General features: G+C 36.7%; 1 protein-coding gene across 8 annotated transcripts in view; it reads right to left on the bottom strand.

Annotated features, from left to right (window-relative positions):
- Nucleotides 1-15156, bottom strand: part of LOC135103732 (E3 ubiquitin-protein ligase RNF185-like) — a 72475-nt gene that overhangs the window by 17484 nt on the left and 39835 nt on the right. For 7 of the 8 annotated variants that reach the window (XM_064010399.1, XM_064010401.1, XM_064010400.1 and 4 more), the window contains exon 4: nucleotides 10686-10867. In XM_064010399.1, the coding sequence (XP_063866469.1) occupies nucleotides 10686-10867 (182 nt within the window). Of the gene's footprint in view, nucleotides 1-80; nucleotides 175-10685; nucleotides 10868-15156 lie in introns of all 8 variants that reach the window. The other variant, XM_064010402.1, reaches the window with a different exon arrangement.

The raw sequence follows: 15156 nt of genomic DNA, 5'->3' as shown, positions 1-15156 counted from the left end.
TAAAACAGTCATCCCAATTTTTGTAGTCAGTGATATACTTTTGACTAAATTCATCAAAATATGTGTGATCTGTAAAATACCTTGTTGGTCAGCCAAAGAAGAGATTCCAATAGAAGAAGAAGGCCATTATGAGCAAAATATATTGCAGGAGCTGCGGCAACTCTCTCTCCATTTCTGCAACAGCAATGGAATGAGTCAGTAGCATGCCCTGAGGGCAAGGTGGTAGCAGACACTCTTTTTTTACTGATGACTGTGGTCATTGATTACATTACTGAACCACTGAACTGAATATATCACATTACTTTTGTAATATGTCATCAAACATGCCAGTTTTCTTTAACAGTAATTTATTCAACAAACCTGATTATTTATATTTAGAAAAAATTAGTTCTGCAATTTAATTTGGAAAATAATGCAAAAGTAATAAATAATTTACTTAGTGGATGAACACAAGAGGCTCACAAACATTAAATTCCTGACTTGACTCATTCCATTGCTAGGCTGCTGTCTACAGCAATAAACATAAACATCAAATCATTATCACCCTTTTTCATGTCACTTTGAAAAGAAGTAATCCTCTAGACTAAAATTATATAATTAAGCAAGATCATTATATTATAAAATGCTGTATGCATTATGTATGTCCTTCTTATGCCCTCTTATAACAACATTAATCTTATACAATAAAATTACCTGAGGACAACATAAATAAAATTTCACATCCAAGTTTGATAAGGTTATATAATGAAACAAATATTGGCAGTATCTTGACTATCCAATCTTCAGTACATCATCAGGCATACTTATGATCAAGCTTCTTTTGGCATTTCCACAACTTTTGTATAATTTCATTAAACTTCATTCAGCCTTTGATGCTTCCCACTTGGCCATCTCATGCTTGAGCCAGCAGCCAAAAATGGTAAACATGTTTTTACTCTGTTTGCAATGCCTTTTATTACATTATTACTACTGTACATATATTTTTCCCTTGGATGGGCAATGACACTACCAGTAATTTATGTCAAAAGTTCAACACGATGCAAGGATGCATCTAATGATGAGAAAATATAAACACGAAGTAGCAAGCCCAACAACAGAAGCTGTTCTTCTAGTGGCTGTGATGGTAAGTGATATTATAACATTAAATGGGGTTAAGTCTGTTTTCAAGAGGCAGTTTCTAGTGATGGACCTCACTAAAAACATAAAAAGTATCTCAAGATCTCAAGTGACCATGTCACCTGTTAAAGACTGGCCTTTTTACAAGCTTTGGCTATAGTACTTCGAGTTCTCAGGGATGACATGAATTTCTGCAAAGGTGTCACTCCAAAAATCCTACATGTACCACCACAGGAGGGGGGCTAACCATCTAAGCTTCCAAAAGAAGAAATCCATCTCACCCACAAAGGGAAGAAGAGGTGCAGCAGAAGTGTCTCAAGAGAACTGAACAGTTCATGCAGCAAAACTACAATCTTTATATAATTTTAGAATGTAATATGGCAAACCTTGAGCTATTCAATGCCTCAAAAACTTATTTCCTTAACATGTCCACTCAACACAACCTTCCAGATGGTAATAAAGCTATCTGGATGAAATTGAGGGAGGAAAGACTAACAAGAAAAATTGCTAGAGATAATTTTTGTCTAGATGTCAGAAATAATGGAATGACCTGGTTAGATTTTGACATTTCTTATTGAAGAAAGAGTTTTGGCAAATTGAGAACAGATTCTGCATGCTTTTGAGCTGAAATATCAAGGGCAAGAGTTTCCAGGGATGGAAGGCTAATGCACCACCTATAGTTGCCACTCCATCCTGGATAGCTTACATGAGAGCAAGCCAAGTTGAACCAAGATTTTTGAGCTTTGGGATGTGGAATGTGTGCCTCCATGCTGGAACAATCACCTTTTTTAATGTGTTCTGCACAAAAAGATGGATCTTTAACAGAGAAGCAACAGTAATTCCAAGGAAATAATTCCAAGGAAAATCAGAATCGTACTATCTCAGGTCCTCTAACTTAGCAGACTTAAAGTGCCAGAAGCACCTCACTTTGGTGTGTCCTGAGACAGTATTGGAGAGATACAACAGGATACAGAAATAGAACTATGACTTGATGAGCCCAGTAGAGAGAATACTTTAATGAAATAAGCTGAAGGATTAGGTACTAGAAAAAGAATGAGAATGTTCAGTCCATCTCCAAGCCAATCAGGAATATGGATAAGGTGTTGTACTAATTACTTTAGGTTGCATAAAATAGCTAAGTTAAATGCCTGTTTACTATGTTGGTCAGTGAAAAAAGATGACAGCCCAAACTGGTAGTGAAATCTCTGAATATGGAGATCTAGCAATTGGGAAATGGATGAGAATGTGCTCCATTAAGAAGTCAAGTAGATAAAGAATTTTACAAGATCAAAGAAGTTGAGAGAGAGAGAGACAGCATAGATTAATTTGAGCGACAATGAAGTCTTATCCAGATGGTGAAAAATTCTTTGGACTTAGGAACTAGAACATAAAGAGCATGAGCATGAGCAAGTTAAATTATTATCTACACAGACATAACAACTACCTTCATATCATTATTGAAGACAGAGAAAGTAAAAAGGAACAGAAAAGGGCCTACTATCAATAGACTCAGATACCTTGGTTTCTGTTAGCAATAGGTGAGGCTTGGATGCACTGAGGTGAAGTTTTACTGATGGGATGTCAGATCTAAGACCATGATTATTGCAGAGGTTAATAAAGAGAAAGGAGATATTAAGACACCTCAGGATTGAATCTTAGGGATAACCTGGCCTGGGGACCTTTATGGAGAAAGTTGAAGTGGTAACATGAGTGAGTTAATTTTTTGGTCTCAGCATGAGAGCAGAGGAAGAAGGATAAAGGAAGCACATGAGTTATGACACAGAGGTGTGAGTGTAGTAGTGTTGAGTGGACATAACACCTTACTGAATAAAGGATGATGATTAAATCAATTTCTTTATATCAGCTCATTTTATTTAATTTCTTGGTACCTGGTGATGACGGATTAAAGTTATGCATAAACCTCCAACAGAAGAAAAATAAATAAACAAATAAATAAAAAGGTAAACTATCTTAGGGATCTAGTACCAATTGCCATTCTTTCCACTGTTTTGATTATTCATATTTGGTGTGCCTTCTTTGGCATCAATTTGTCACCAAACATAAGACTTTATTATATAAGTGACACTACTCTATGAATTACTATTCTAAGGCACTTTGCAAAATTATTTAAGTAATAAATCCAAGTACACAGAATATTTTATACATATGTTCTAAACCATTCACATATTTCTTCATAACACATAATGATGCAAATGCATTGAGTGAATTCAACACAGGCATTTGTCCACTAGAGCCCTACTAACTCTGCCTTATTTGTCTCTCTTTGATGAATCTTTGTGTTATCTTCATCCATATTAGAGCTATACACAAGACTAATATCGAGATGCAACAGATGTGTTGGATATCATCTTGCTCACTGTGGTGTAACATCACTCACTTATGATCCATCTACAGTGGAAATTTATTCTACTTTATTCAGGTTGCTTTGCATCTAGTGGCTGAAATGGACTAAATGCTAATGAAAACATTTCATTATACCATGTAGGTAAACAATAACCAGAATAATTTAAACACAAAAGGCAGAAGACACATAATCTTATCTTCAGTTTACAATAACTATTGGTAACAGAGACCACTAATCCAATAATAAAAACTTTTCATTTCAATGTGGAGAGAAATATAAAATAAAGTATAATTCAGATAAGAAACCATCAGCTTGATGTGTTTGGAAATTGGCAACTGTCAACCAAATAACCACACTAGCTCTGACAGCTTAACCCAGTACACAGCCAGGAACTACATGAGACAGGGTACATGACAAATGATTATAGACAATAGCAGTGATGATGGTGGTGTGAGCTCTCAATGAGCTAACACATCTCCAACACCCAACCTCTTTACTCTAATAAAATTTATATATAGTATTCAATGGTGAGTTTTTGTTGCTACTCTATATTTTATAATGTTGCTGTATAAAATATTATATTAATATGTACCATCAATTGTTCAATGTAGTGGCTGCTGTGGTGCAGGGAGCTGCCATGGTACAATGGTACCATATGAGCTTGTGGGCCTAGGGGTCCTCAGGTACACAAGTTCAAATCATGGCCATGGTCTGAGGTTAGGAAGGGCACCCACTTGGAGTAATGGTTTCCAAGTGCCAAAAAACAGAGTTAGGATAACTGATAAGTTAAGGGATAAGGATGTAAAAAAAAGTTCAATATAGATAAAAAAGTAAAAAAAATCTATTTCTGAAAGTTCCTCTTTACATTTTTTGCTGCATAAAGTCTGCCCCATAACTAGAAGTTTCAGGACTAGCAAGATTTTTCCACTCTCAAGTCACTAATCACAGAGAATCTGTATTTGTACAAGCAAAGTTTCTTCACTCTCTAAAGGTCAATAATCACAGGGAATTTGTATTTGTATAAGCAAAGTTCTTACACTTTTTATATGTCACTAATCACAGTGAATTCATTTTTTCACATAATAAAAACAAATTGACTGCTGACAATGCATCAGAAATAAATTTAGTAGTATATCCCCTGTAAAACTACAAAGAATAATAGTGCACAATGCTAACTCTCTCCTTATGGGCAATCAAAATGCTGTTAACTACTGCATGCCATCCATGCTCTTCACTTGATTCTTACATTGACACATAAGGTGATTCACCTTATATCTTGAATATACCTTGATTAGGATGTAGTTCAAGAACTCTTAATGTCAAGTGATGCTAATGAAATATGCTCACAAACTGTTACTACTTGACCATGAAGAGATGAGTACTGTACAAACAACATTCATCAAAAGTATGAAGTACTAGGCAGAAGTACAGAGTCAGCTATGGTAGTGAAAGTTTGAGGATAAAATTAGCCAATAATAATGAGTGTCTGGGATAAAAATTTACCTATGAAAAGCCTCAACTTCACAAGATGTAGGCCAATTTTTAAAGCCATTTTTTTTTTGGGGGGGGGGGGAAAGTGCACTTGTTATGCCATTAAACTTGGTAACAACAATGGCAACGAATGCAAATTAGTGATTTGATAACATGCATAGGGTTAATGTATCTATTATGTTATGGAAAAAATATATTATTCATTCATTGATATGGCTTAAAGTCAAACTGTCAAACCATCTTGCAGAAACTATATTAACAATCTAATTAGACTGAGTAACATGATCATCTCCAGGTTAGCAAATGTAGACATTGAAAGATGAAAGAAAAATTAATAAATTTAGGAAGCATGGAAGTGAAGAGTTAAGATGATGACATGACAGCATTTACACTGGAAAATGCTGGCCAAATATATCAAGTCAATGATGCAACAGAAAATGGGGATAGTTACAATATAACGTACCTGGACATTAGTATGGTGTTTGACAAGGTACCTCACAAAAGTTAAGGTGCATGAGATAGATGGGAACATTTTAGGCCGGAGATGTTTGCACAGTTCATTCTGCACTTCTCTGAATGCGTCATATTTGCTGTCATGACTACCTGTGGTATTTGTATACTGTACTTTGTTGCTCTTGGGATTTATTAGTGCTTTCGTGTCCCTCAAAGTGTGAGTAATCGTCAAGTGTGAGGGTGTTGCAAGACTGCACAGTTCACTGTACAGTAGTTTCATCATTATATGGCCCCTGGATACCTGGCACTGTTTCTACTGCTGCTATGTACTGCTCAGTGGTGAATAATAATTCATTCTTTCATTCACTGCAATTATACTGTATTTTGTTCAAGGTAATTATGCATTATTTGGTATGTTTTCACAAATTTTTTTTTTAAATATCCATGTTTTTGATGAAAGCTGGTGTGCATAGACAGTTTTATGAGTAAAACCAGTTTTCATTGAAAGTGGGTGTGCATGTAGCCAGTTTTACATCATATTTATACCTATGGATAATTTGGATATTTGTATAACTCGACAGGGTTTGTCCCCCAATTGGTATGACTTAGTGAAGATTTACTGTACAATGGGGCCTTGCATCTGGTGTTTATAAATCTGACAGTTCCACGTTTAGTGACAGGTTAGAAATTTCCTAAATACCTCTATCTGGTGAGCTAGCCCCACATCCGGCAGCAGCTCAGAGTCTCCAGATCATCCCAAACCCTTTCTCACAAAAATGATGGCAAATATAATTATCAACTAAAGTGGGAAAATAAGTTAAATAGATTTAAATTACTGTGTGAAATCCAGTATGCTCTGAGTTCATTTGGTAGCCATCTTGAGATGATGTTATTTGTTATCTTTATGTGAATTAACTGCATTACTGCCACCATTTAGTTCACAGATGCCACCTAGCTAGCCCAGTCTTGCTTTTTGTGGCCCTGTCTTGTGTATGGCATAGTTCACCCTTAACCTGAGACTAAGGGGAGCTTTGGAGGCGCACCTAACAGTGATAGAGCATTTAAATAACCTGATGAACTGAAAAGTGAGGAGTGAGTGCAGGAGGGGTCAGAAACTAAAGAAATATAGCTCACATGACAAGCAGAAAGTGATTCACTTGATTGAGAAAGGTAACAAAACATGTAATACTGATAAACAGCTTAATATTCCAGAATCTACATTGTGAATCATCAAGAACAATAAAAAGATGAGATCAACTAGACAAGAGACCCAGGGATATTTCAGTGCTGGTGAGGTTTCATCCAGGCAAAGTCTTTAACTTTCACAAAAAAAATTAACTGATGCTGATCACTGAACATTTCTTAGGGAATTGTTGAAAAGAAGGTTAGCAAAAAATGTGACTGTTGATGGACCACACATACACCAGTGTGCAAGAATTTATTATGCACAAGTATGCTAGGAAAGTCATCAACTCATGACCATTTAATGTTCAAGGAAAAGTACATGAAATATGCCATTTATGAAGAAGAGGCAGCTTCAGTGGACAGTGCTACATCACACAAGTTTGTCTTGGTAGCAAAACAAGTACAGGGAATCCTTGCATTACGGCAGTCTCTCAAAACAAGTACAGAGTCCTTGCATTATGGCAGTCTCAACATACACCATTTTGTAGTTAGGTATTTTACTGTTTTTTTTTCTTTCTTAAGAAAAAAATTTGAGTGCTACACTTACACTGAGCGTACCAGTATGCTCTTTAATACACTCATCTCTAACTTTTTACACTACACTACACACATACCACACCAAACACAGTTTTTTCCAAATTAAGTAAAGCAAACAAATAATATATATATATATATATATATATATATATATATATATATATATATATATATATATATATATATATATATATATATATATATATATACAGTAAAATCCCTCTCATCTGGCATTCGAGTATCCGGCAGCTTCAAGTATCTGGCACATTTTTCCCCAAGCCTTAAAATCAATAAAAAATCAATGTGTAATCACAAAATTGATTAAAATTCCCATGCGAGGCATACTTTGTCCCCTCGCCACCAGAGCGCACTGCTTCGCGCCACCCATGGCCCACTGCACTGTGTTTACTCAGTGATTCAGTCCCGCGTGTGCACTGTTTATCGCCTGACGCCTTCATCATGCCTAAAGTTGTAGAAAAGAGGAAACATGTTGTGCTTACACTTAAGCAGCTGATCAGATCAACTGCTGATTAAGATCAGCTGATCTTTGTTATGGTAAGATGCGCGAGTGTAGGGTGGTGATTATGGACATAATTTCACTTCTATTCAAGTATCCGGCAATATTCAAGTATACAGTATGTCAGCGGTCCCGTTGATGCCGGATAAGAGGGATTTTACTATATATATATATATATATATACATAATTTTTGGTTTTGTCTTATTTATTTGGTCATGTATATATTCCATTATTGCTTTCTTTGGTTGGCTCAGTTTGCAGTACCCCATATTTCCATTCATGTTGCATTAAAAAAAATATATATAAATAAATAAAAATAATATAAAAAACTAGTTGGTGAGATTATTCCTTATTCACTCTCATTTGTGTTGCTGTTTTTGCCCTTCACCATGGCTCCTCCTCTGATCACAGTGTATTGAGGAAAAGGAAAGCAATCACTATAAAAGTTGAATCAGACACAGTGAAGAGGGTGCAGGAGGGAGAAAGGCTGACAAACATTGGCTGGCTAATTGGCCTGAGCCAGTTGATTGTAATTATAATCATCACGGACAAAGGTTACATCCTTGAACATGTGAAAGGCTCTGCTCCTTTGAAACTGACTGTGATAACCAAGTGGTATAGTGGTCAGAATTATTGACACAAAGCAGCCATTAGTGCTTTGGCTGCAAGACCAGCATCAACAAGGTATCCCAATGAGTCTTATGTTAATTCTGGAGAAGGCTAAATGACTGTTTGAAGATTTGAAAAGTTAAAAGGGAGAAGAGAGTGAAAGTGAAGTTCTCAGCCATAAGGGTTGGTTTAAGCAGTTTAAGGCTTGTGCTAATTTGCATAATCTCGCCTGCTGTAACTTAAGAAGGTAACTACACTTGGGTCCAGATATTTAATTATTATGAAACTCCAGTTTACCAGAAGAAACATGCAAAGTCAACCAACATTCCCAAGGACACAAAGCAAGCTGCAGGTATGAAATTAGTGAAGGTTATATTCATAACACTGTTAACAATAAATGCATAAGGATTTTAAAAATGAAGCCAGTTATTTTTTAAATTTGCAAAAACTGCATTCTTAAAGAAACTATGATATGTCAAATCTTCCAAACTGTGTGTGGTATAGTAATGAATCTGGCTCTATGACTTCAATTCTGCCTATCAAATGGTTCAATGAAGTATTTGTACTACAGACTAAGATTATTGTCACTGATTTTGGATTATTCTGATCCTAGGTAATATCCCTGGACATGCAAAATTTCTTGCTGATTGTCAGCCTAACATGCTTTTACAGTTTCTGCCCCCAAACACCACTGTTGAATTACATCCACTGTATCAGAAATTAAGTACCAATGTTTATTTGAAAGCAATACTACACCACATGAACAAAAGTTTTCCTTTTCCTATCTATCACGATGCAAAGACAAAACAAGGAAATTAAATGTTTTAGTCTTCATCAAAATACTTGTTGTCTATGAAAAACTCAATGAACATCTATTACATAATAATGCAGCAAGCTCTGTATTCCACCATAATGTGCATTGCCAGTTCACAGACAGTGAAAGTGGCAAAGAGCAGCAGACGAGGACAACAAAGAGGTGTTAACAGGAAACTGTAGAAATTCTCCAAGAAAAGAGCAATCCACTAATGTGCTGGCCTCCCTTGTTTTTTTATCTCAAAAATGCCAGTAAACTTAGGAGTGAGAAAATTTTCAAAATTCAGGCAAGGCAATAATCTCTGATAACAAGATACCAGCAGTGGAAATATGAACAAGGGAAGGAAAACGAACACAGACAACACAGCATGTGACAGATGACATGGACATCAATTACCACAAGTTTGATTTTGGAAATATAACAGCTGGCCCAAGCCATCCAAGAAGACAAAGACAAGGAAGACTTGGGTGAGGTATCAGAGCATGACGAGTAAGGCAGCCACCCAGGCTGTCCCCAAACAGATTTTGTCCCTAATCTATGTACACTTTTCACCGAGTAGAATACCTATGAACATGTCATAGGTGAATTTATATTTCTTTTAGTATTTGTACTGGTTTAGTATTGTTATGACTTACAACCTTCGGATAAAATTATAAAAGTAAGAAGATGGGGAACTTTTGGCCTAATTTTCCCCATTTTAACATTCGCCCCAGATTTGACAGTTTCACATTTAGCAGGATCCTTCTAGACTATTGTATCTGTCAGATGTGGGGTCCTATTGCATTACTAAATTTGTGGACAATTCAAATATAGGTAATTCAATTAGGTCAGATTCTGATGCAGTCATCCAGCAGATACTTATACACAATGAATGAAAGGACAGATTGATAGCAAATGCAATTTCATATAAGTAAATTAAAAGTACAGTCAGGTTGCTGCTAACATAAGGATTCAGTCCCACTAACAGCTCACATGAGATGCAATTCACATTAGAATTATAATGAAAAATAATGGTAAAAAAATTACTATGGTTCGGACCTGGCTAAGCAAGGGTCATTAAATTCAAACAAAAAATTTCCAGATTCCATTCAAAATTTCTTCATACACATAACTGAAGATAACAAATACATGAGAGTTTATAAAAGATCAAAAAGTTAATGAATAAAACCTGGCAGAGTAAAGTAACGATCATTAAAAAATCACGCCCAGCCATTATTTTCGCACACAGCTGATGAAGTCACTGTTGATACCACGTCATAACACTTGCATTTCTTTCATATCCCTTTCTAAGTCACTTGCTCATTAACTTTAGATATCACAACAGTGACACACAAAATCCTCAGGATCAGTAATCAAGATAGGACAAGAAATAACAGATTCAAGCTTGATAAAGTTAAATTATAAGAGACATGGAAGAAACTGATTGTTAAATACAGTGGTAGATAAATTAAATAGACACAGTAATCAGTTTGTACTACAGTCAATAAGGAGTAGACTCATTATCACCATCACCCTGAGTAGCACTTGTTAACTGCCTTGAGTAATTCTACCTAATTTCTAACTATGTAGACAAACAGAATAAGCACAGCCTACTCACCTGGAGGCACAGCAGCTCCACCACCCCAATTGTTAAAGGTAGTGAATATTCCAAATGGGAAGGCACCAATGCCAAAGTGGAACTGGAAACCACCACCATCCCCAAAACCAAAGCCTGGCATAAAGCTGTTCTGGGGCTCAGGTTCAGTTCGCTGACCTGGAGGGCGGGGTGGCAGCTTGTCTCTGTTGGGTGAAAATTCTATCTTATTAAATTTTCCATGTATCATAAAATAAGGAAACATTTTCAATAGGTTAGCCAAGTTTGATTTGAAGGTGTCTTTATACTCCTCTATTAAAATAATTTATCATAGTAAGATGAAAAATAAGGGAGGAGTAATTCCTGTGTGTGTATGTGTGTTTGCATATGTGTGTGTGTGTGTGTGTGTGTGTGTGTGTGTGTGTGTGTGTGTGTGTGTGTGTGTGTGTGTGTATTTACCTAGTTGTATAATACAGGGTTCGACCAGGGCTCGCAGTGTCTTGTCTCCATATCTATATTTATCCAGCATTTCCTTAAACTTATGCATGTTTGGTGCTGTAACAACCTCCTCGTTTAGACCATTCCAGATATCCACAGTTCTATGTGGAAAACTGTACTTCTTGATGTCTCTAAAACACTGATTCTTCCTGATCTTCTTTAAGTGCCCTCTCGTCTGTCCATCTTCACCTTCTTCCAGCAACACCAGATCCTGCTTGTCTATCTTCTCAATTCGGTTAACTATTATATACATCGTTATTAGATCTCCTCTTTCTCTTCAAACTTGCAAAGTTGGCAGTCCAATTTTCTTCAACCTCTCTTCATATGTTAGGTCCTTCAGGTCCGGTACCATCCTTGTAGCAGCCCTCTGAATTCTTTCCAACTTCTTTGTCTTTCTTCATATGCAGAGACCACACCACTGCTGCATATTCCAGTCTGGGACATAGCATAGTAGCTATAATTTTCATCATAGTCTTACCCATGTAATGAAATGCCATCCTAATATTTGTTAACATCCTGTACGTCGAGCCAAATATCTCCTTTATATGCCGTTCTGGGGTCAGAGTATCTTGAAAAACCACTCCTAGGTCTTTTTCCTCCTTGCTCCTCATAATTATTTCCTCCCCCATTTTATAGTCCCATGCAGGTCTTCTTTTACTCTTTCCCAATTCCATCACATGGCATTTCTTAGCATTGAATTTCAATTTTCACTTCTTGCTCCACCCATAAATCTTGTCAATATCTCTTTGCAATTATATACAATCAACATGGCTCTTTATTACTCTTAACAATTTTGCATCATCAGCAAACAGATTGATGTAACTGGTCAAACCCTCCTGCATATCACTGATGTATATTTGGAACATAATGGGTGCCAGCACTGACCCCTGTGGTACTCCGCTTGTTATATTACTCCAACTTGAACAGGTGTCCCTGATCACAGTTCTCATTCCTTTATCCTTTAAGTAGCCTCTTATCCATTTTAGCATTGTCCCTCTCAGTCCTCCTATATGCTCCATCTTCCACAATAGTCTTTTATCTGGAACTTTATCAGAAGCTTTTTTGATGTCCAAGTACACTGCATCTACCCACCCATCTCTGTTTTGTACTTCATCTATTACTCTTGTATAGAAACTTAGTAAATTTGTCACACATGACCTTCCTTTTCTGAAACCAAATTGACTATTTATTATAACTTCGTTCTATTTCACAGATCTTGCCCACAACACTGGTTAGTCACACTGGTCTATAATTTAGTGGCTCGGTCCTCTTTCCTCCTTTGTGTATTGGCACTATATTTGCCCTCTTCCACTCTCTTGATAGTCTTCCCTCTATCAGTGAGCTGTTAATCACATCCCATATTGGCTCCACCACTTGTTCTCTGCATTCCTTTATTGTCCAACCTGACACTCCATCAAGTTCCATCCAACTTCTCTAACAATTTGCCAATTTCATGTTTTTGCACCAAGACTTCCCATAAACCCCCTGTCTCACCTCCTCATTTGGTTCTGTAAAACCCTCTTCCACACTGAACACAGACCTGAAACTCTCATTCATAATTTTGCATATCTCTTCTGCTGTTTGACATATCCTTCCTTCCTTTACTATCTTGCTAATGGTCTCTCTGCTTGTCATCTTTCCATTGATATATCTAAAAAAGCTTGGGCTCTTCTTCACATTTCTTTACCACATCCTTTTCAAATTGTTTCTCCTCCTCCTCTTCTTATTCTAACATACTCATTCCTTGCCTTCTTATATTGCTCTCTATTATTTTCATTTCTTTGTTTCTTCAGTTTCTTCCAAGCTATATCCTTTCTTTTTAGCTTCTGCACATCTGGCATTATATCAATATGTTTGCTCCTCCTTATTTTATATACAGGTAAATACTTCTGCACATCCTCATTGTACTTTTCAGGAATGTTTTGTATTTCTCTTGCACTGTCTTGCCTTCCATAAGTCCCTTCCAATCAATACTCCCTAAGAATTTTCTTAACTTTGTAAAATTTGTCTTGACATCATTAAGTCTCCCATTTTTATAATTCTCCTTACATGGTAGAACCTCCCAATTTTGCAGTACCACCTCTAACACCACATGGTCACTTTTTCCCATTGGGTTTAAGTATTTAATAGTTGGACTGGGCTCCAGCTTTTTTGTGAATACCAAATCCAACACAGATGGTTCCTCCTCCCCTCTATATTTTGTAAATTCTTCCACCCATTGGTCCATTGTATTCACCATAGCTAACTGTAGCATGTCTTCACTCCACGTCCAGTATTTTCATAAACTTCCATCTCCTCCCAGTTTACATTTTTGTAGTTAGCCTCCTACTAGTAGCATTTTACTGTCCTTCCTTATCATATTGTCTAGGCACTTCAACACTTCCTTTCACATTTCTTTGTGATCCTCTAATCTCCATGTATTAGTCTTCGGTGGCACATACGTTACTATGATCCTCCTCCTTTCCCCCCAACTGGTCTTGATTGTTATATCCACCATACCATCTCCATATTGCACTTCTTCCACATATATATCATCTCAAACCATTATCAGTACTCCTCCTCCTCCTTTTCCCTTTCTATCTCTCCTCCAATAATTATATCCTTCCTTAAAGTTTAAGTGGACTTCCTTTTTTAATTCTGTCTTGGTTAGGCACAACACAATTGGTCTATTTTCCATTAAGTAATCTCTCACTTCCAGTACACCTGAAAGTGACCCATCTATGTTTGCATACATTACTCTTAATGTACTACTTCTCTCTGCACATGCAGTTTGTCTGTCTGCTGCTATGGTTCTTTCATTTCTTGTTCCCTTTCTTGAATATGCCATTTCCTTAGTCTCATATCTAGTACCCTCAATAAAATTTCCTCTTCTCAGTCTCTGTCCTTCTCTCATTTTTTTTCCTTGGCTTCATTTTGCAGATTCCTCTCTTTTTCCCTTTCTTCCAAGTTCATATATCTTTTTACCCAGATATTCTTGTATTCTGAATTTTCAGCCAGCTTCCCTGTTCTCGTTAGGTCTCCTCTACTGCAACTTAGAATCTCATTCTCACTTTTAAGGATCTTTTACCTCCTTCACTATATTTTCCAATTCTATATGCTTCTTCCACTTCTCATTCCAGTCCCTGTTCCTCATCTTGGACCACTGTAATAACATTCCTTACCAACTCTTTCTCTTCTCTCTCCCTGACAGACTTTACTGGGTTTTTCTTCTCTTGCAGTCCAAAAAGACCATACATTTCTTCTTATCCACTGTGTCTCTCACCAAACCCTCCTTTTCTTTAATTATTTGGATTACTGTGTCCTTGGTCTTTTCCTGTATTTGTTTTTTAACCACCTCTGTGAAGCTCACTTTTTGATACTCATATTCTTTTTTCCAGTCATTTCTTAGTTCCTCCAGTTTGGTTTCATATACCACTCCTTCCGCTTTCCTGCACCATCCTCCACCTTTTGTTGCAGCCTTTGCAGAGTTACTTCATATCCATTACACTTATTCTTGAGTATCTCATTTTCTTTCTTTAGTTCCTCTATTGCTTCTTTCATCTCATTGTTTATCTTCAGAGCACTCTCACATTCACTATACTTCTTTCTCAGTTCTTTGTTTTCAATGATAAGCTTGTCCTGCTTTTCCAGAATGCCAGAGATCAGTTCCCTCATGCACCTTATTTCTTTCTCTACACTGATTATCCTCCTCATATTTCCTTTCTCTTCTCTGAATCCTGAAAAATCCCTTTCTCCACTTGCCTCCATCAATTGTCTCAAGCCCAAAGGGGTTTAAATAAAATGTGCCTTCTGTCTCACCTCCTCACTCAGTTTGTTTACAAACACATCACGACCAGTGGCGCCACCTAGATCTTCCTTTCCTTCCATTTCTTTTAACTTCAAATACTCCTTTACGTATTAAAATTTGGAGACAGGACACTCTGCAACCCCCTCTCACCCCTGCATATACATTACTAGGCCTCATTGTTTTGTCCAGTAGATCCAGTAGCTTGTATCT

Source organism: Scylla paramamosain, chromosome 9, assembly GCF_035594125.1.
Source record: "Scylla paramamosain isolate STU-SP2022 chromosome 9, ASM3559412v1, whole genome shotgun sequence".
Taxonomy (NCBI): Eukaryota; Metazoa; Arthropoda; class Malacostraca; order Decapoda; family Portunidae; genus Scylla; species Scylla paramamosain.
This window is presented reverse-complemented; position numbering and strand designations above follow the sequence as displayed.